Genomic DNA, 22790 nt, shown 5'->3' on the forward strand with positions numbered 1-22790 from the left:
CTGACCGACACACTTTCAGCCAGGAAGAACCCAGAAGACACTGTCGAGGTGAAATGATACAGACCGGAGAAACGTGGAAACTGATCACTTCCTGCGGTGCTTAATGGAAGACCGGGTTAGATTTATATGGCATTACTTACTGTGCTACAGTCACTTCTTCTTAAGATTAGAAAGAAAACGGACAGACACCTAGCACTGGAGTAATTACATCAGTGTCTCTAAAAATGACTTAGCCTGGCATTGATGCAAAATATCAATATTGTATTACAGACCACAAGAGGGGGCCTTGATTAAATTATCTCGTCGTGCTGTTGATGGTGAATCACTGGGAGCCGGCTTGACAATGTTTGTTTAATTTTGTTGTATTTTGTTATCAATCAGCTATATAAAGCCTTCCTTCGTGCGTTTTAATATACAAGGGAGAGTCATAGATGACACACTAATAAACTTACAGAGCACTTGATGCAATTAGGAAAGGATGTGTAATCTCAAGGTCTGCAAAATCTTCTCCCTAATTAGAGTCAAAGAGTTGCCATGCCTCAGTTCTGTTTTGTTTTTTCCCATCTGGTGCAATCCTCATGAATCACCTTGTATATTTAAAACAGAAAATGCTATCTGCTATTTTAAATAGGACATTTTAATATGGTACACAGCTCTGGTCAACAACCTTCCATCACCGTGTAGAATTAACTCATTTTGCTTCATACAGTGGAATGCAACCTTGAATAAGGTCACATATTGAAATGCAAACCGGCAATTGAAAAATGTGCCATTTCCAAATTTAACACTAAATATTGTACTGCTATTAGGGCTTCCTAGTAGACGTTTGCGATATTGCGTTCTGGTTTCTTTGCTTGCGTGATGTTACACTGGGTCAATGCGTCTGGACAGCTCTGTCTAAAACGGAGTTACCGCTACGGTATTGAGAATCGCTGATGATTGCCGTTGGGTGAACTTGAGCAGCAAGGAGCATGGCAGAATGGGAGTGGCTTGAGTTTCGACACACGAGTTCTGTTTTGGACGAAAACACCAGAGAGCTTCAGAACTTTGAAGCTCCGAGGGAAATGCAAGAACAATTCAGCAAGCTTTCAAAGGTGAGCACTTTCTAATAGAGCTGCATTCTTTTAAAACTAAAGTCTGGATATAAGCGCAGTTATATTTTGCTGGAATCAGTTTGTTTATATATATATATATATATATACATATATATATATATATATATATATATATATATATATATATATATATATAATATATATATATATATAGATAGATAGATAGATAGATAGATAGATAGATAGATAAAGAAAAAAAATGACTTACATTTCTTCTGTAAAGATGAAAAGCTACCATCCTGAAATCAAAACAAGTGTTGACACTTTCATGGATTTCCCTAAAATCATGCAAACACCCACCTCTTATAAAACGCTGACCACTACTTTTCAGTTTTTCCATGCTTTTCCTATGCATTAATCAAAGTTATCCATGTTTTTTTTTGGTTGTTTTTTTTTTTATGCTTTATCTCGTTCTGTGCTTTACAATGCTTCCCTATGCTTTACCACACCTATCTGTGCTTTACAATGCTTGTCAATGCTTTACCAGACCTCTCTGTGCTTTACAATGCTTCCCTAATGCTTTACCAGACCCTCTCTCTGTTTTACAATGCTTCCCCATGATTTACCATACATCTCTGTGCTTTACAATGCTTCCTTATGCTTTACCAGACCTCTCTGTGCTTTACAATGCTTCCCTGTGCTTTACCAGACCTCTCTGTGCTTTACAATGCTTCCTTATGCTTTACCAGACCTCTCTGTGCTTTACAATGCTTCCCTATGCTTTACCAGACCTCTCTGTGCTTTACAATGCTTCCCTATGACACTTTACTCTCTGTGCTTTACAATGCTTCCCTATGCTTTACCAGACCTCTCTGTGCTTTACAATGCTTCCCTATGCTTTACCAGACCTCTCTGTGCTTTACAATGCTTCCCTGTGCTTTACCAGACCTCTCTGTGCTTTACAATGCTTCCCTATGCTTTACCAGACCTCTCTGTGCTTTACAATGCTTCCCTGTGCTTTACCAGACCTCTCTGTGCTTTACAATGCTTGCCTATGCTTTACCAGACCTCTCTGTGCTTTACAATGCTTCCCTATGCTTTACCAGCCCTCTCTGTGCTTTACAATGCTTCCCTATGCTTTACCAGACCTCTCTGTGCTTTACAATGCTTCCCTGTGCTTTACCAGGATTTCACTGTGCTTTATTGCACTTTGATATGATTTTACATTTATAAGGAACTCCTTAAACACAACACACAGCATATCGACAAACACAACCGGGACTCTTGACAATTGCAACGTATAAATTATGGAGAGTGTTAATTATTTTTTGATTGCTAAATACATAACTACATGCCCTTACCTGCATAACTGTGACACTGCTATTTGTATCTAATGTAGAGATGCAGGTATAATTTGCAGTATGCATGCATTTATTATATTTCTGAATTATAACACTATTAATACATGGCATTAGGGTTACTAACCTCTTTTTTTAATGGTTTGAAACAGCAGCACACCTGGATACCACCACTGTTAATCGAGATCAAAAAACAAACTGAAGTAATCAATCATTTCAGTTAGAGGCCTCTTAGAATTTGACCTTCGATTCTTGACTAAGTTTGGAGCAAAAAGGTTCCATCATCTTTGCTGTAGTGAAAAAGTTCTAGCTTTTATTCTTTACTCACACCATGCATTAAACTTACCGCATTACAGACAGCAGCAGCAATGCACTAATCTCCTAAAATCAAAGACTTATATGGGTATCCAAGAGAGACAGTGGAAATTAATGTGTGCTGGAATCCTAAAACAAAATACTTTGTGTAAACGAAGCAGAGAATTATAATAAACATTGGGAAGATCCATTCTTTGACAAGTGCCTCTGTTGAAATCCATCTGTGCTGTCATATTTATGTAGTGTAAATGTATCACGGTCGCGCAGGGAAAAAAGGAAAAATACTGTCCTCCCCTTTAAGGTGTTATTGGTTGCCAAGGCAACTGATGTATGTGTTACAGAAAAAAATTTCTTCAACCAAAAAAATAATAATTTTAAAAAGAGCGCTAACTTAAAATAAATTATTTCACCAGTTAGAGTCTCACTGTACTCCAGTTATTTTTAGAGGAAACCCAAAAAACTGTTCGTGCATGTATTCTAAATCAATATGCTGCCAGTCTAAAGGTCGTCGGTCTTTACATAGTTGTGAAATGACAGGCGTAGTTACAACACATATGCCCAGTCAAGTGAGACGTGTTCCAGTGAAATTCCACGCCGGCCGTGGAGCTCCACACCCAGAAAACGTGGGGGGGGGAAACGCTTAACAAAATTTGAGTAAGCGATCATAACAATGCAGTTAAAAATAATTTAAAATAACAGGTAGAGGACACCAGTTGAAAATGCTCCAAATTAAATTAGAAAGCACTCTGTCCTCAAACGAGAACTTTATTGCTGTTTCTGCTTCTCCCACAGTTTGAACCCAACATTCACTAAATGGACAGACTAAGGGCATGAATACTGGGCTAACCACACCCCACTCCTGGCTAGGGGCCAATAACCACAGCAGCAACCAATCGAACGAGACGTGTGCGCATGCCGGAGTGGGCGGCCGTGACAGGAGCCAGGTGCTCATGGGATTGCTGCTGAGCTGTCTGTGCATCGTCACTGTGCTGATGAACACCCTGGTGCTGTACGCCGTGAAAAGCGAGCGCGCCTTGCACACGGTGGCCAACATGTACATCACAAGCCTGGCTTCGGCAGATTTCCTCATAGGGAGCGTTGTGATGCCTCTGAGCCTCGCCTACCTGCTGGACGAGGAGTGGAAGATGGGCCGAGCCGCCTGCAAATTCTGGCTGTCCCTCGATTACATAGCCAGCACTGCCTCCATTTTCAGCCTGTTTGTCCTCTGCCTGGATCGCTACAGGTCAGTACGCAGGCCCTTGGCTTATATCCGGCTCAGGACCAAAGCCAGGGCTGGCTGGCTCATTGCTTTGGCCTGGCTGCTGTCCGCAAGTTGGCTGGTCCCCATACTGGGTTGGCCACAGTCTGCTGGTGGCGCGGAAACAGATACCGTAGTAACCCAGAAGCAGTGTGACACTGAATTCAGACACTCCAGCTGGTTCAAGCTGCTAGCAGCCTTCCTGAATTTCTACCTGCCCTCTGCATTCATGCTCTGGTATTACTCTCGCATATACAAAGCTGTTCAGAAGCACTGCAGGCAGAGATCCGGATCGTTTGGTGTTAGCAGTGGGATCTTTCCCGAAAGTAACGGCCTTCTATTTCCAGGAGAATGGGAAAGCAAAAAGGGCGCCTTCGAACGGGGGAAAGATCTGGTGTGTACGAAGGTGTGTGGGGGTAAAAGGAGATCTAATTTGAGGAGTTTTAAGTACAAATGTGGGCGTCCGATTTCAGAGCAGAATTCGGACGGGCCATCTGTTTTTTCTGAATACCGTCACCACTACCCAGTTTCTTTCTCGGGTGTAAGGCTCCCATCTGGATATACCCGGCTGATGGGCATGGAGCTCAAACCCATCAAGAAGGGTCATTCCCAAGCTCTAAAAACACACGCCGACCAAGATAGTGGAGAGAGATTTATGGAGGAAGGGATAGCGAACAGGATTCATCCTCAAACGTCCGCCAGGAAGTGTGGCGGGAAAGGAACTGACATTCCAGAGTGGAAGGAAATGCAAGACATTTTGAAAATCCGAAACTTGTGCGAGATTCCCGTAAAAGGGTCAGGGAGAAACCCCGGGAATGGGAACGCGAAGTCTGTCCGACGAGAGCCTTGGATGCGGGGGAGCTTTCCCAGACGCCCCTCCTGGAAGAATAAGGACAGGAAAGCCGCGAGGCAGCTGGGCGTGATCGTGGCAGTGTTCATGGTTTGCTGGACCCCGTACTTTGTCTCCTTCACCATCACGGCTCTGTGTGACTCTTGCATAAGTGCTCACACCCACATGGTCACAATCTGGCTGGGGTACCTGAACTCCACCCTCAACCCATTCATCTACCCTCTCAGTAACACCACCTTCAGAAAGACGTTCAGACAGACCCTCAGACAGCAGCACTGTCTGGCTAGAACGCACTGCTTTTAAATGTGTTTTCCAAAAACCCAGCTGTCTTAGTTAATGTGCTGCAGATTTCCCTTATCAGCGTTTCAGTTATCACTTGTCATGGTGACTTCGAAAAGCTTAAAGCAGATCTGTGCATCTTTTTTGGTTATTAGAGCTAAATGGATGACCAGGGAGTTTTTAAAAAGACTATATCTATCTATCTATCTATCTATCTATCTATCTATCTATCTATCGATCTATCTATCTATATATATATATATATATATATGTATTGTTTTTATGAAGCATTTGCTGAATGTGAAGTGGAATTATTCCCGATAAAGTATTTCCGTTTCTAATTAATGTGCTATTTCAAAACAAGAAAAGATTTCCTTCCTTCACTTTTATAACTGAGTACCAATAAGTAAGACTTCACTAAGATACTGCTTCGATACACTTGGGCTCCTTAAACACGTCTGTTTAAACACATCATCAGAAATTACAGCACTAATATTTAAAAACTTCTGTCCTCTTGTGCAGTAGCTGTCTGTGTTTGATTGGCTGTTAGCTTTCAAATATAACTGATCAAATATAAGCGAGCTGTAACATTTTATAAGTAACTCTGCAACTGTTTAAGAGCTGAGAACAGTTTAAAAGGTCTAATTAAGCGAATGATCAGTACAATTAAGGTTCTGGGTAATTGACAGCTCAGTTAGAATGAAAACCAGCAGACTCAGGGGGTCCCCAGGACCTGGGTTGGGAAGCACTGATAACAGAAAAGTGAGGGGCGACCTCAGAAACTGGGTGGTCGGCTAAACGCGCGTCCATCGATTGCGAAGTCATTGTAAAGCATTTACTACATAGAAATAACGTTTTACATCATTAAGTTTAAAAAAAATAAAGCAGTTTTAAATCCACAAACAGAAAATAGTTCTATTCATTTGTCTTTGCTGTGGCGCCAACTAGCGGCTTATTAGTTTAAATTTTACAGAAAGTATTGTCTCAGCCTTGTCCGATAGTCATCTGGAGCATACAGTGGAACTGGAGGGGGGGGTTGAATTTTAATTTTTGTCGCTAGTACCGGTTGATTTCTTTCTCCTGATGAAACGTGTGGTTTCACTGCAGCTTCTTCTGAGTCTCTCATTCCTGACGCTATCCTGCGGACAGTAACCGGTGCAGAAATGCTGTTTGAAATAAAAAAATAAAAAAAAAATGCTTGCTTGAAGATGCTGTTTTGCTTTCTATCTTTGTTCCGGCATCCTTTTCTTTGTTTCTTTCTTTTTTTTTTTTTTTCATCCAGAAGGAAGGAGAGAGTGGGGAGGACACGGTCCAGGGTGAAGTGTAAATTCCACAAGTCCACCAGCAGATGGCGTCCTTTGACTGTTTTGCTTTGCTTAGGAACTTGTAATGCTCTTAAAACAACTCTTAAAATAAACTTGCAAACGTCTTTACAAAAAAAAAAAAAAAAAAAAGTAAGGAGAAAGAGAGAGGGGGGAGGGGGAAACAGCCAAAAAAAATGTAAAAGGTGCTTTTTAAACCTTTCAGTCCTGCATTATATTTGTCCAGCTGAAGAATAAGCTCCTTTATTTAAAATGCAGCTCTGCTTCACCCTATAGAATGAACAGATGTTACTTTATATGCATACTTAATATGTTTGTTAGTCATAATGCATAAAACAACAAAAGGCATTTAGAGAAGTAGAAACCTCGTGACTAGAAATGACTAATAGACTAAATGCCAAAAGAATAATATAATATGAATATTATATTCCCGTAAGAGAATATTCGATATTCACTTTGCAACACTGGCAGCCACACACACAGCCACTGCGTGCTCTAGACCTCGCCGACTTCATTAATTACTTCCGAAGACTAGAATGGAAACAACAACTGGATAAACTGACTGGGAAGGACAATACGACGGAGACATTAAAAAGATTTCTTTGTAGAGAGTAGGGGCGCAGGACTAACACTGTATAGAGTTTCTTCCAGGGAGTATAGATTGGTGTAACGTTTCAATGGGACACAACAGCGGCACAGTCTTTCTGCGTAGCCGCCGGCGCTGAATTCCTCTCCGGTTACCTCCGTGAAGTCTTCATCCCTAAGGACGTGTATTTTCTCCCAAACCTGGTTGGCCCGGTTTTTCCAAAGCTCTCTGATGTTTCTAAAATACATTTCCATCGCTCTCCCTATTTTTTGTCCACTCCATTGTCTGATCACAGGACCAAAAGAACAGCTGCTTGTAGTTCACCTAATGGTTGTTACAGTCGGTCGTGATAACGCATTCTCTCCCCGACGCATTTAACTCCAAAGCAGCGGTTCCCAACGCTGGTTCTGGGGGACCCCCCCCTGACGCATTTAACTCCAAAGCAGCGGTTCCCAACGCTGGTTCTGGGGGACCCCCCCTGACGCATTTAACTCCAAAGCAGCGGTTCCCAACGCTGGTTCTGGGGGACCCCCCCCTGACGCATTTAACTCCAAAGCAGCGGTTCCCAACGCTGGTTCTGGGGGACCCCCCCTGACGCATTTAACTCCAAAGCAGCGGTTCCCAACGCTGGTTCTGAGGGACCCCCCCTGACGCATTTAACTCCAAAGCAGCGGTTCCCAACGCTGGTTCTGGGGGACCCCCCCCTGACGCATTTAACTCCAAAGCAGCGGTTCCCAACGCTGGTTCTGGGGGACCCCCCCTGACGCATTTAACTCCAAAGCAGCGGTTCCCAACGCTGGTTCTGGGGGACCCCCCCTGACGCATTTAACTCCAAAGCAGCGGTTCCCAACGCTGGTTCTGAGGGACCCCCCCCTGACGCATTTAACTCCAAAGCAGCGGTTCCCAACGCTGGTTCTGAGGGACCCCCCCCTGACGCATTTAACTCCAAAGCAGCGGTTCCCAACGCTGGTTCTGAGGGACCCCCCCCTCCCTCCTGTGGCTGCTGGTTTTCACTCCAACCCAGCTCTCAATTAACTAGACCCTTAATTGAAGTTATCGTTCATTTCAACTTAACTTAAATTAGACCTCTGTAATGGTTTTTTTTTTTTTTCCAGTGGCTAAGAATTTGCAAAGAAAATGTTACAGCTAACTTAAAATATGCAGCTGTTTAAGAGCTGAAAACAATCCGTCTTTGAAATTGTGCCGGAGGGGAAAAACTATTGAAGCAAACTTTTAAAAACAGGATTCATTGTCTCCGAGTCAGCTCCTGCAAAAGTCGTTATAAGGGCTTTTTTTTTTTTTTTTGCAAGTGGTATCTACTGTCGTTCATGGCTCCTGTCTCTCTCGTTTTCCAGTGTGAACGGTGCACACGTTACGTTTCAAGTGTATTTGATTTAAAACGGCCCGTTTCGTTACATTAGTCGATAAAATAAATTTGACAGATGTCCTTGGCACTCTTTTTTTTTTTTTTTTTTTTTCATTTTGCACGTCCCGCTGCCGGAAAACATCTAACAAATGGGAGCCGTTTCTGGGTCTATCTGTCACGGTCTGATACGCACAAAAGGACATCTGTTTGACAATAAAAGATACACTCCTAATATGTTCAGACTTTAGGTACATCTGTTTTGTTTTGGGTCATATTGACCCGATGCAATTTCAAACTAATTTAAAAACAGCCTTAGATTGATTTAATGTTTTCATTTGCTCTTTTCTGCTCTTTCAGTAACAGGAGCTGTGATAAAACTTCTTTGGCTGCCAGCCTACGAGCTTCTCATTCTGGAGTGTCTTTACCAGTGAGATGCTGTTGCAATACTGACAGAGAAAATGAGGCTCTGCCTTGTAGATTATATATATATATATATATATATATATATATATATATATATATATATATATATATATATATATATATATATATATATATATATATATATATATATATATGTTTTATAAATCTGCAGACAGTGTGTGCTCTGCTCACTGCGCACCAGCGACCCCTGTAGTCTGTCCGGGCGCCTGCGGGCTTGCCTGTTAGCTGCCGGGGAAGCTGCGTTGTCCTCCTATCCTGTAGCTCCTGGGCGGCTGCAAGGTGAATCCGCAGTGTGTAAAGAAAGGGTCGGCTTTAAAAATAATTGGCAACGACTACATTTAAAAAAAAATAAAAATAAAAAACACTGTAAACTTCTATAGGGGTTGTGGGCGATTGTTTTGCAAAGGCGACTTCCAGCGCAGCTCTAGCAAGCCTGGAATCGACGCCTCATTCCCGTGCTTGTCGGCGTTTGGAAACGTGCCTTCTGCAGCTGAATGGGGTTTTTCAGCAGGTCTGGGCAGGTCCCATGCATTCACCCCAGCCGGCTGGGTGCAGAAACGCGAGTCAGGGGAACTGGAATTTTCTCGACAAGCCCGGACACATGCAAACGCTCCACCAGCAGCTCAGTTCTCGGGGCTTCAGCGCTTCCTGTTGACGATTTTCTTTCTGATTTCTGATTTGAGAGAAACGGATAGTCCCTGCGGGGCTTACAGGTGTTACTCAACTTCTCTGCACTTTCAAAGGCGTCAAAAAGTTCTTCTTTGGCGCAAAGCCCTTGAAACCTGTTTTCAAAATGTAATTAATGTGTTATTTGTCCAGGTCACTCCCCCACATAGAGAAAGTTGATCTGAATAGTAATTTTGCAATTTGCTAATGCTGATCACATGGCCACACTATGCACAATTTGTATATGCTTTACCAGACCTTTCTGCTTTACAATGCTTCCCTATGCTTTACCACACCTCTCTGCTTTACAATGCTTCCCTATGCTTTACCAGACCTCTCTGTGCTTTACAATGCTTCCCTATGCTTTACCAGACCTCTGTGCTTTACAATGCCCCCCTATGCTTTACCACACCTCTCTGTGCTTCACAATGCTTCCCTATGCTTTACCAGACCTCTCTGTGCTTTACAATGCCCCCCTATGCTTTACCAGACCTCTCTGTGCTTTACAATGCTTCCCTATGCTTTACCAGACCTCTCTGTGCTTTACAATGCTTCCCTATGCTTTACCAGACCTCTCTGTGCTTTACAATGCTTCCCTATGCTTTACCAGACCTCTCTGTGCTTTACAATGCTTCCCTTTACCAGACCTCTTTGTGCTTTACAATGCTTGCTTTACCAGACCTCTCTGTGCTTTACAATGCTTCCCTATGCTTTACCAGACCTCTCTGTGCTTTACAATGCTTCCCTATGCTTTACCAGACCTCTCTGTGCTTTACAATGCTTGCCTATGCTTTACCAGACCTCTTTGTGCTTTACAATGCTTGCCTGTGCTTTACCAGACCTCTCTGTGCTTTACAATGCTTCCCTATGCTTGACCAGACCTCTCTGTGCTTTACAATGCTTCCCTATGCTTTACCAGACCTCTCTGTGCTTTACAATGCTTCCCTATGCTTAGGTGGGTCGCTGAGACTCACATCATGAGGTGGGACCGGACCCAGTTAGGCAGTCTGGCATTTTGTATGCATCTTGGTAAACAGGACATTATTTATTTTATTTTTTTTAAATAAAGGAATGACGACCATAAAATGTATAATTATACAATATTTATTAAAAAAATTGACTCTCCAGTTTTACCAACATAATTCAAGTAAGACAATCAATAGGCAGAATACCACATAATAAATAATATAAAAACATGGAAAAGACCAAAAATACATTTGAATTAATAAAAAAAAATACAAAATATAAACAAGGGAACATACTTCTAGAACTTGTTAGAAGGACAAGCATTTAAAAAAACTTGACTGTAAAAGTTCTGGAAAACGTATTCCGAGTGCTTTGGTAGCCTGTATGATTCTAGAAAGAAATAGAAAAAAGAACACCACAATAAATTAACAGTTTTAGAACAATCTAGAAAAGTTCTAGAAAAATCTGACCAATAGTGACCAAGCAGCGAAGGATCAAGAAATATTTCAAATTGACAACATTTTGTTTTTGTTTGGTTTTTTAATTACATCCTACCGGAATACTCAAAATCTCTGATCTGGTACGTTCTGAAAGGCAAGAATTTTCCTCCCTTTTTTTTCTAGAAATCTGTACACCACTGTTTTTCTTTTTTTTTTTTTAATTGAAAGCATAACTTTAAAAGTGGAAGACTTTTAAAGTGTACCTAACTCGCAGAACATCGCCTATGATCATAGGGGCAGTAAATGCATAAAAAAATCTCTTTGGATATAAGCTTGCTGTGTTCCTTTAGCTCGGTGCTACTGAATTCTACTCTTTGGTGAAAAAATGTTTTTATACACTGTAATAAAGCTTCTCCACTTCTATTAACATTGCTGCTTGGATTTTAGACGCTCAGTGACCTAAGTCTTTTCTCTCAAAGACACCCTGACGTCAGTACCAGTCTGCGCATCAGTTCTGATCTCCATTCAACTTCTTGAAGACCACCACGAATCTGGTCCTGCTTAGGGGGAGACTGGAGACTGCTGCCCACCCCGGGAGGCTCTAACTGGGCTGTGGGGGCTGTTTGCCCTGGCTGGGGAGGAAGCACAGCTGGGGCTGTTTGGAGGGGACGTGGCCTTGATTTGCAGCCACTTCTCCCCCAGCGCCTTCGTGAAATGGTCATCCACCGAGATGTTAATTGAAGCCGAGCTGCAATCTGCCTTTCTGCAGTTTTCCCCCAGGCTCCTTCTGAAATGCTCCTCCACCACTGGGTCGCAAGTAGGGGGCGCTGCAACTGTGTGAGAGAGAGAGAGAGAGAGAGAGAGAGAGAGAGAGAGAGAGAGAGAGAGCGAGAGTAGCAAGAGCCATCTTTCTTTGAGGAAGACAGTAGGGCTCACATTTTGGGTCTGATTTTACTTTTTTTAGAAGTAGAAATCTGATTGTTTTTTTTTTTTTTTAAACTTTTAAGTTTAATTAAAATCGTCTAGAATGTGCCTGGGCCTTCGCTGTGCTTCATTACATTTTGCTGTGCTTTCTTTATGGGAAACTATGCTTTACAATGCTTCCCTATGCTTTACCACACCTCTCTGTGCTTTACAATGCTTCCCTATGCTTTACCAGACCTCTCTGTGCTTTACAATGCTTCCCTATGCTTTACCAGACCTCTCTGTGCTTTGCAATGCTTCCCTATGTTTTACCAGACCTCTCTGTGCTTTGCAATGCTTCCCTATGCTTTACCAGACCTCTCTGTGCTTTACAATGCTTCCCTATGCTTTACCAGACCTCTCTGTGCTTTACAATGCTTCCCTGTGCTTTACCAGACCTCTCTGTGCTTTACAATGCTTCCCTATGCTTTACCACACCTCTCTGTGCTTTACAATGCTTCCCTATGCTTTACCAGACCTCTCTGTGCTTTGCAATGCTTCCCTATGCTTTACCGTGCTTCTCTACGTGTAGATATCCTTTTGATACTCTTATCAGTTCATAAACTTACCAGTAGGGCAACAGCTCGAGGTCAGGTCAGGTGATCGACTGCTGGAACGCTGAACCGAAGAGACACAGGTGATCACAGAAGGGCGCATCTATGGGAAGAGAGGAGAGAGAGATGGTTAGGGGATTGATGTACAGGAAGCCTCGTCTGCTTTCAACAGCTGCTGATTTCAAAGGCTGCTGATTCGCAAACCTGTTTTCACTTGCCCAGAGACCTCGCCCATAACAAAACAAAATCGTCTTTTAAAAAAAAAAACACACACACACATGTTGATGTCAGCGGGGCTAGCAATGGTAGCGTGAGGGCAGCTGCTGTTGGGAGAATTGGACCACTGCACCCTTCCCAAATGATCTCCCAACAATAACCAAGGTGAGACAGCGTGCGAGAGTTGTGCCCTTGCCGGTAATGCTATAATGGGATCCCAATTTTTGGAACAGAATGTGTTTTTTTATTTTATTTTCTACAAAAACAGCCGGTGCTTCAGGATTGCTCGGCAGCGACTGACTGGAAAAGCAGGTCGCTGTTCAGGCTTGTGGTAATGAGATTCCAGTCCCCTATTACACACATTTTGGCTCAGAAACTGGCTGGGTAGAATATTTGGTACCTGCTTAGACTTGTATCAGAGATGCCTCAGAGTGGCGCCTGCATCCTCTAAGTGTTGTCTTTACCTGCTGTGCTCTGGCTGTTGGACTCCTTGCCCCAGGGCTTGGCAGTGTCCCGGTAGCCATAGTGCCTTCAACTGGGGAGCAGTAGCCGGGCTTCTTGATCAGAGCTAGGGGCTCGTCCGTTGGTGGGCTGGCACAGGCAGGGCTTGGCAGACTGGTCCTCCTCATTGCCGCGGTGATGGCCATCGGGGGCGGGGCCTGGCGCTCTGAGGGGCTGCGGCTGGATTCCCTCTGGAAGCTGCGAGTGGCGTCCCCGAACAGCGCCCTCTCTCTTCTGGAGGAAAGATGTGCAAGGTTTAAAAATGTAGGTTCAACGTTATAGGCTTTTTGAAGCAGGGTGGTGTAGCCTAGTGGTTAGAGCTGAGGGACTGGGAGGGGAGGAGGGAGGGAAGCAGTGTGGCTCTAGTCTAGTGGTTAGAGCTGAGGGACTGGGAGGGAGGGAAGCAGTGTGGTCAGTCTAGTGGTTTGAGCTGAGGGACTGGGAGGGAGCGAAGCAGTGTGGCTCTAGTCTAGTGGTTAGAGCTGCAGGGAAGCAGTGTGTCTACGCAGCTGCAATTGAAGGACTGAGAGAGTCAAACTTACTTTATCAGTGCCATAGATGATCGCCACACTTTCACCGGCCTCTCTTCAATCAATTGGCTGCGGTCTGGGCTGTATTTGCGCTTGATTGGGTAGACGGGAGGATGTCCTGTCCTGTGATTGGACAGTTGCCTGTACCTGTCTTCAGCTCTCATGCTAGGTTGTCCTATGAGTAAAAATATATAGGTTAGGTTGAGCAAAACAACATTGAGTAAAACTGATACTTTTTTTTTTTATAATGAATACAAAACAAAATAATTTACTGCTCATAAAAAATGCAAAAATAAAAATACAGTTATGGATACGAATCGTTTTCCCTTTTTATTGTGCATCAAGTTCATGTTCATATTCTCTGTATCATTTAGTATCAAATGATTAAAATACTACAACTGGGCTTTTTGCACAAAAAAAAATAAATAAAAATAATAATCATTGCATTTTAAGCAATGAACAAAAACTGTGGGGTTTTTTTTCCTCTTTTAAAGCTCAAGTAACCCGGATTCCTTGTACGTTTCTGGATTTGCAATAACAAGTAACAACATTCCAAAGTGGAATTTCTGGAATTCTGGGAATTCCCGCTTTTAGTGTTGTTGGTTCTGCAAGATAGAACTTGATGGTTCCTCGGGTCCTGAGGTTTGATTATTTACATCCGGAGAGTGCGGCTCACTGTGAGGGAGGTCAGAGAGAGGAGGAGGAGGGGGCGAGGGGGGGCTGAGCTCATTTTTCATAGCCTCAAGTTAACAGAGGGCTTGAGATTGTTATCTGATCTGAAGTCAAGCATGGTCAACCAGAGGCAATTGCAGGAGTTAACCTAGAAAAGGCTATTAGGCTATTATATATATATATATATATATATATATATATATATATATATATATACACACACACACACACACACACACACACACACACACACACACACACACACACACAGTATATACAGTTTGGCTCTATATAACATTAAATATGCATACATTAATATTATATTATTCTTTTGGCAAACATTCCTGATTTTCCTAGTTGAGCTCGTTCTCTATGCAATCTCTCTAATCCAGAATGGGTGAACATGCTATGCAATCAGAGTCTTATTTCCATCGCTGTGATGTGTGCATTCCAGTAAATCATGGCATTAATTAATGGAGTTGGTTTAACGCACGCAGGAATACTGTGCTGTGTGCGTGACATTTGGTTATTATAATCAGAACCGATACAGAAATAGATAACGATATAATTCAACTGTAGAATTCATTATTAATAAAAATTATCTCACCTTCCAAGATATAGACTTTAAATCCGCTGTTCATTCTGGTTATGTAATGAAAGTTGGCTACTGCCATGTTCAAATTTATCCAAAAATATATGTATATATATATATATATAGTATTTTTTTTTTTTTTTTTTTGGTTTAAAAATTTAAAAATTTAAAAAAATATCCTGGTAGAAGGTGGAGTTTAAAAAAAATTAAAACTCTGTGTGCAAAATTGAGTCCTGTCAAATTGGTGATAGCTATGAACTTAAAAAGCAATCACAAATTATTTCAGGTTGGAAAAAAAAAAAAGTCTTTCTTTCTTTCTTTCTTTTCTACCCTCCTTCTTCACTCTCCCATTTGAGACTGTTCTTTGTTTTTGCCTGCACAGCGCATTATAAAGCCTGGGCTTTGCTGATTGGAGCTCGCTGCGGCCAATGGGAGCAAGCCAGCCTCTCTTTGCTGTCTTTTGTTGTTGTTGTTGTTGTTGTTGTTTTGGTATAAAATCACCAATAAAGCATGTGGAAGATACAGGTAGCTATTGTCCTACACTGGTAATGCTGCTAATTCTAGCCCCAAACAAAACAGGCAAAGCAAAAGCAAACGCTTCCCTATCATTCCTGCTGCAAACAATATAACTGTGTAATTATAGACTTGCAAAGTTCTTTATTGTTTATAACAATAATATAGTATCCGCCCCATATGGAAACCTATGGTATCATATGTGTTTTGCATTCAGAGTGCCTTTCATAAGAATATAATCTTTTTCCCCTATGGAAATGCATGGTAAAAAAAAAAAAACTGTTAGTCTTTGCTTGTGCGTCTTTGATAGCAGCGAGAGCTGCAGTAGAGACCACAACAAACAATTGTAAGCACCCCCTCTTACAAACCGTCTCTTAAATACAAGGCAAAAGGAACAACATTTAGCATTTAGGCCATGTCACACCCAAACGGCACACAGTCAGCTCAGAACGAAATGGGATATGTTTAAAGCTCCTGACAGTCAGCACCCTCGCATTAAGAGCTCACATGGCCTCTCCAGTGTCTCAGTCTTACCCAAAGTGTGGGAATACAAACATGAGCTGCCTAGCCTTGCCCACGGGCGCTGTCTTGCAGGAAAAGAAGATCAATGTGACTCGCCACAGTGGGTGTAAAGAAAGAGGCGGTTGACTGGCGTAGCTTTTCAAAAATGTAAATTCGTGTTTTCTTTTGTTTTTTTTTTTATCCCTCATTGCTCATACCCTGTGTCTCGAACAGACCGGCTTTGGTTTTCCAGCTACCAGCTCATATGGTAAAAAAAATATATATATATATATCCATTTCCCTCAATTGCGGGACCACTCAGGAATGACAAAACATTTCCTCGGTATAAACCCATTGCAGATCGCATTGCAGATTATAACCCCATAGGCCTGTTTATAGAGCGTCCTTGGTTGAAGTCTTTAAAATCTTCATGCAATACTTTTTAGTCCCTGCGCAATAATTAGAGACGGTACTCCTCTCCTTTCAAGTCTTCCTCTAGCCAAACTCCACAGCGTTTTTTTTTTTTTTGTTTGTTTGTTTTTTACCTCTCCCAAACGATGTGGAAAATGCAGTCGGACCAGATCTTAGGTTTGGGGAAGTCGGGTGTTGACTGCCATGCAAGGGTTGATGACACACAAGGAACTGAGCACCTGTTTGTTCAAACGGTTCTTTCTTAAAAGTGCATTTGAAAGCGACTCGAGTATCACTCAGAAGGAGGACACTGATAATTTCAATGAGGAGATCTAACCTGTGGGTGCATTTTAAAACCCTGTATGTGTGTGTGTGTGTGTTTGTGGTTTTTTGTTTTGTTTTTAAGTGCACCTATAAAAATAAGCGCGTTTCCAATTATATTTGCAGGAGACACATGTCCCTTATACCTTAAACAGTATCAATACTGTATAATAATTGAATTAGGTTTAAGTCACGTTGAGTTCGCGTTAACTGTGGGTTTAAAATGCTTTTTTTGTTTGTTTGTTTTGAATTTTAGGTACAACTATATTTATTAAAACATTACATATTTTTGTGCTGCAGGTTATGTTGTCTCATTACAGCAAGATTAAGATTTAGTGGCACTTCTTCACACACAGAGTGGTGAGGGGATGGAATGGGTTCCCTAGTCATGTTGCTGAAGGAGACTCTTCTTCACACAGAGAGCGGTGAGGGGATGGAATGGGTTACCTAGTCATGTTGCTGAAGGAGACTCTTCTTCACACAGAGAGTGGTGAGGGGATGGAATGGGTTACCTAGTCATGTTGCTGAAGGAGACTCTTCTTCACACAGAGAGTGGTGAGGGGATGGAATGGGTTACCTAGTCATGTTGCTGAAGGAGACTCTTCTTCACACAGAGAGTGGTGAGGGGATGGAATGGGTTACCTAGTCATGTTGCTGAAGGAGACTCTTCTTCACACAGAGAGTGGTGAGGGGATGGAATGGGTTACCTAGTCATGTTGTTGAAGGAGACTCTTCTTCACACAGAGAGTGGTGAGGGGATGGAATGGGTTACCTAGTCATGTTGTTGAAGGAGACTCTTCTTCACACAGAGAGTGGTGAGGGGATGGAATGGGTTACCTAGTCATGTTGCTGAAGGAGACTCTTCTTCACACAGAGAGTGGTGAGGGGATGGAATGGGTTCCCTAGTCATGTTGCTGAAGGAGACTCTTCTTCACACAGAGAGTGGTGAGGGGATGGAATGGGTTACCTAGTCATGTTGCTGAAGGAGACTCTTCTTCACACAGAGAGTGGTGAGGGGATGGAATGGGTTACCTAGTCATGTTGTTGAAGGAGACTCTTCTTCACACAGAGAGTGGTGAGGGGATGGAATGGGTTACCTAGTCATGTTGCTGAAGGAGACTCTTCTTCACACAGAGAGTGGTGAGGGGATGGAATGGGTTACCTAGTCATGTTGCTGAAGGAGACTCTTCTTCACACAGAGAGTGGTGAGGGGATGGAATGGGTTACCTAGTCATGTTGCTGAAGGAGACTCTTCTTCACACAGAGAGTGGTGAGGGGATGGAATGGGTTACCTAGTCATGTTGCTGAAGGAGACTCTTCTTCACACAGAGAGTGGTGAGGGGATGGAATGGGTTACCTAGTCATGTTGCTGAAGGAGACTCTTCTTCACACAGAGAGTGGTGAGGGGATGGAATGGGTTACCTAGTCATGTTGCTGAAGGAGACTCTTCTTCACACAGAGAGTGGTGAGGGGATGGAATGGGTTACCTAGTCATGTTGCTGAAGGAGACTCTTCTTCACACAGAGAGTGGTGAGGGGATGGAATGGGTTACCTAGTCATGTTGCTGAAGGAGACTCTTCTTCACACAGAGAGTGGTGAGGGGATGGAATGGGTTACCTAGTCATGTTGCTGAAGGAGACTCTTCTTCACACAGAGAGTGGTGAGGGGATGGAATGGGTTACCTAGTCATGTTGCTGAAGGAGACTCTTCTTCACACAGAGAGTGGTGAGGGGATGGAATGGGTTACCTAGTCATGTTGCTGAAGGAGACTCTTCTTCACACAGAGAGTGGTGAGGGGATGGAATGGGTTACCTAGTCATGTTGCTGAAGGAGACTCTTCTTCACACAGAGAGTGGTGAGGGGATGGAATGGGTTACCTAGTCATGTTGCTGAAGGAGACTCTTCTTCACACAGAGAGTGGTGAGGGGATGGAATGGGTTACCTAGTCATGTTGCTGAAGGAGACTCTTCTTCACACAGAGAGTGGTGAGGGGATGGAATGGGTTACCTAGTCATGTTGTTGAAGGAGACTCTTCTTCACACAGAGAGCGGTGAGGGGATGGAATGGGTTACCTAGTCATGTTGCTGAAGGAGACTCTTCTTCACACAGAGAGTGGTGAGGGGATGGAATGGGTTACCTAGTCATGTTGTTGAAGGAGACTCTTCTTCACACAGAGAGTGGTGAGGGGATGGAATGGGTTACCTAGTCATGTTGCTGAAGGAGACTCTTCTTCACACAGAGAGTGGGGAGGGGATGGAATGGGTTACCTAGTCATGTTGCTGAAGGAGACTCTTCTTCACACAGAGAGTGGTGAGGGGATGGAATGGGTTACCTAGTCATGTTGCTGAAGGAGACTCTTCTTCACACAGAGAGTGGTGAGGGGGTGGAATGGGTTACCTAGTCATGTTGCTGAAGGAGACTCTTCTTCACACAGAGAGTGGTGAGGGGATGGAATGGGTTACCTAGTCATGTTGCTGAAGGAGACTCTTCTTCACACAGAGAGTGGTGAGGGGATGGAATGGGTTACCTAGTCATGTTGCTGAAGGAGACTCTTCTTCACACAGAGAGTGGTGAGGGGATGGAATGGGTTACCTAGTCATGTTGTTGAAGGAGACTCTTCTTCACACAGAGAGTGGTGAGGGGAATGGAATGGGTTACCTAGTCATGTTGCTGAAGGAGACTCTTCTTCACACAGAGAGTGGTGAGGGGATGGAATGGGTTACCTAGTCATGTTGCTGAAGGAGACTCTTCTTCACACAGAGAGTGGTGAGGGTATGGAATGGGTTACCTAGTCATGTTGTTGAAGGAGACTCTTCTTCACACAGAGAGTGGTGAGGGGATGGAATGGGTTACCTAGTCATGTTGTTGAAGGAGACTCTTCTTCACACAGAGAGTGGTGAGGGGATGGAATGGGTTACCTAGTCATGTTGCTGAAGGAGACTCTTCTTCACACAGAGAGTGGTGAGGGGATGGAATGGGTTACCTAGTCATGTTGCTGAAGGAGACTCTTCTTCACACAGAGAGTGGTGAGGGGATGGAATGGGTTACCTAGTCATGTTGTTGAAGGAGACTCTTCTTCACACAGAGAGTGGTGAGGGGATGGAATGGGTTACCTAGTCATGTTGCTGAAGGAGACTCTTCTTCACACAGAGAGCGGTGAGGGGATGGAATGGGTTACCTAGTTGTGTTGTTGAATCACTGAGATCCTTTAACTTGACAAAGTTCTAAGTTCAGTAAGCTGCTCAGAACACTGCTGGTCACAATGAGAAACACATACACACACACACACACACACACAGACACACACACACACGCACACACACACACACACACACACACACACACACACACACACACACACACACACTCGCAATTCCAGAATCTCACCTGCCTTCAATGCACACGCCTCACTTACTACCAACAAAGGAACAGTTCTGTTTAATTTAGCCTCCTTTCAAAATGCCTGAAGATCAGAGATCAGGGAAGGAAGAGGGTACATTGACAAAGACCCATAGTGGAGAGGAGGCAAGGTGGGGGTGCAGCAGGATTCATCCCCTGAGGGGAGAGGGGAAGGGGTGGGGTGGGGTGGGGGGGTTATTGACAGCAGGCAGCAGCTTCGACACCATGCCTGGTGGACACCTGCTTGAACAGATGCCTCCAGACTCAAATTCCTGGCCAGAGATATCACAAGGGCTGAAAACACACAGTTTTAATTATTGCCTAACTTTGCTCCCTTTTCCAAGGACCATGGATAAGGACCATCCTTATCTGCAAGGACTGCATACATAATTTAGATCTTTTATTTAACATTTGCGAATGTCATTTGTCAGTTACAAAGCAGTATGTAATTGAATATGCGAACGTAACTTTATTATTCAGAAGGTTTCATTCAACTTTATGAAGCAAGTTTATTCTTTTGAGCTGCACTATCCCTGCATATTCTGATATGTTTCTTGAGATCAGAAAATCTTTTTCTTGTTCCAAAAAATATACTTTGACCAACTGTAAAAACAGTAATATTTCATGTTGGATTTCGAAATGTCACATTTTTTAAATTTGTGTCAATTTGTGTGGAAAACTACAAAGCGCTGGTGTGTATTTCAATATGTTAACAAGGGAACATTATTCAGCAGCTTTCACTGGACTCTATGAAGCTGAGGGAGTTCATTCTATATAGAGGGGGTGCAATTCAATATGATAACAAGGGAACATTATTCAGCAGCTTTCACTGGACTCTATGAAGCTGAGGGAGTTCATTCTATATAGAGGGGGTGCAATTCAATATGTTAACAAGGGAACATTATTCAGCAGCTTTCACTGGACTCTATGAAGCTGAGGGAGTTCATTCTATATAGAGGGGGTGCAATTCAATATGTTAACAAGGGAACATTATTCAGCAGCTTTCACTGGACTCTATGAAGCTGAGGGAGTTCATTCTATATAGAGGGGGTGCAATTCAATATGTTAACAAGGGAACATTATTCAGCAGCTTTCACTGGACTCTATGAAGCTGAGGGAGTTCATTCTATATAGAGGGGGTGCAATTCAATATGTTAACAAGGGAACATTATTCAGCAGCTTTCACTGGACTCTATGAAGCTGAGGGAGTTCATTCTATATAGAGGGGGTGCAATTCAATATGATAACAAGGGAACATTATTCAGCAGCTTTCACTGGACTCTATGAAGCTGAGGGAGTTCATTCTATATAGAGGGGGTGCAATTCAATATGTGAACAAGGGAACATTATTCAGCAGCTTTCACTGGACTCTATGAAGCTGAGGGAGTTCATTCTATATAGAGGGGGTGCAATTCAATATGATAACAAGGGAACATTATTCAGCAGCTTTCACTGGACTCTATGAAGCTGAGGGAGTTCATTCTATATAGAGGGGGTGCAATTCAATATGATAACAAGGGGACATTATTCAGCAGCTTTCACTGGACTCTATGAAGCTGAGGGAGTTCATTCTATATAGAGGGGGTGCAATTCAATATGTTAACAAGGGAACATTATTCAGCAGCTTTCACTGGACTCTATGAAGCTGAGGGAGTTCATTCTGTATAGAGGGGGTGCAATTCAATATGTTAACAAGGGAACATTATTCAGCAGCTTTCACTGGACTCTATGAAGCTGAGGGAGTTCATTCTATATAGAGGGGGAGCAATTCAATATGTTAACAAGGGAGCATTATTCAGCAGCTTTCACTGGACTCTATGAAGCTGAGGGAGTTCATTCTATATAGAGGGGGTGCAATTCAATATGTTAACAAGGGAACATTATTCAACAGCTTTCACTGGACTCTGCTGCTGTAAATGAAAATGAAAAGCAGAACAATGCTTTAGTGTTGTTAGGGGTAATGAAACCTCCAAACAATCAAATGCATGCAGAAAGCCCTTTAATTCGATACAGTTGTACATGCAATTGCTTCAGTGACAATGAGATGTCGGATCTCCATTCACACTGAGCACATGCAAAGTGTGCCTCTCCGGTTTATCCTTCAGCAGGTATTTCCAGACAGTACCTGCTGGTCGCCTGAGGCCAAGGCATTGTAGATTAACGAGGCAGATATGCACGAAACAACGGGGCTACTGTGCTCAGTCATTTTTATTTTATTTTATTTTATTGTAAAGTGAATCCTGCAACTTCGCGTAATGTGTTAGCGAAAGATGCATCTCTCTGCTGCAAGTCAGTTTGAGTTATGGCTTCTGCAGTACTAGTTTACACATGCCAAACTTGTCAGATGAACGCCCTCAGTTCAAGGTCTTGCGACGTTGTCAACTCTAGTATTTTCAGATGGATCTTCTTCAGTCGTGCTCGTGGGTGCGTGACTGTGTGTGCGAGCAATGCCGATCACCTTTGAAACACAGAACAAAAAAAAAAAAGTCTTAAATCCGTTTTCTTAAACCAGCAGATGCTCAGTAAACTTTATAAACTGAAGGCAATGCAATGTCTTTAGAGCCGGGGGAAGACGGAGCCACTCTGTGGCTTGTAACTTGGTTTCGTGAAGCTAGGTTTCAGGACGCTGCACGGCACTCCAGGGGAGACTTGGGGGTTTGATATGGCACACCTCAAACCAGGTCTCCCGGAACGAGGTTTCAAGCCACAGCT

At 43.0% G+C, this 22790-nt stretch overlaps 2 protein-coding genes across 3 annotated transcripts; one reads left to right on the forward strand and one right to left on the reverse strand.

The window, feature by feature from the left end:
* The first annotated feature begins 829 nt into the window (after window positions 1-829).
* LOC121305542 (histamine H1 receptor-like) lies at window positions 830-5281 on the forward strand. The gene is made up of 2 exons (XM_041237205.1): window positions 830-1094; window positions 3521-5281. Exon 2 carries the CDS (start codon window positions 3559-3561, stop codon window positions 5137-5139), a length of 1581 nt encoding a protein of 526 aa, XP_041093139.1. The 5' UTR covers window positions 830-1094; window positions 3521-3558; the 3' UTR covers window positions 5140-5281.
* A 5344-nt stretch (window positions 5282-10625) lies between these two features.
* LOC121305468 (transcription cofactor vestigial-like protein 4) lies at window positions 10626-15276 on the reverse strand. 2 transcript variants are annotated; one of them, XR_005948093.1, is made up of 6 exons: window positions 14949-15276; window positions 13682-13844; window positions 13103-13373; window positions 12438-12525; window positions 11403-11738; window positions 10626-10855 (listed from the first exon to the last, which is right to left on the reverse strand). XR_005948093.1 is itself a non-coding variant. In XM_041237109.1 (5 exons), exons 1-5 carry the CDS (start codon window positions 15013-15015, stop codon window positions 11467-11469), a joined length of 861 nt encoding a protein of 286 aa, XP_041093043.1. In that variant the 5' UTR covers window positions 15016-15276; the 3' UTR covers window positions 10626-11466. The 2 variants fall into 2 exon arrangements, 1 of the variants encoding a protein (XP_041093043.1); XM_041237109.1 differs by having other exon boundaries at window positions 10626-11738.
* Window positions 15277-22790: the final 7514 nt, after the last annotated feature.

The sequence above is a fragment of the Polyodon spathula genome, chromosome 43 (assembly GCF_017654505.1).
Source record: "Polyodon spathula isolate WHYD16114869_AA chromosome 43, ASM1765450v1, whole genome shotgun sequence".
NCBI lineage: Eukaryota > Metazoa > Chordata > Actinopteri > Acipenseriformes > Polyodontidae > Polyodon > Polyodon spathula.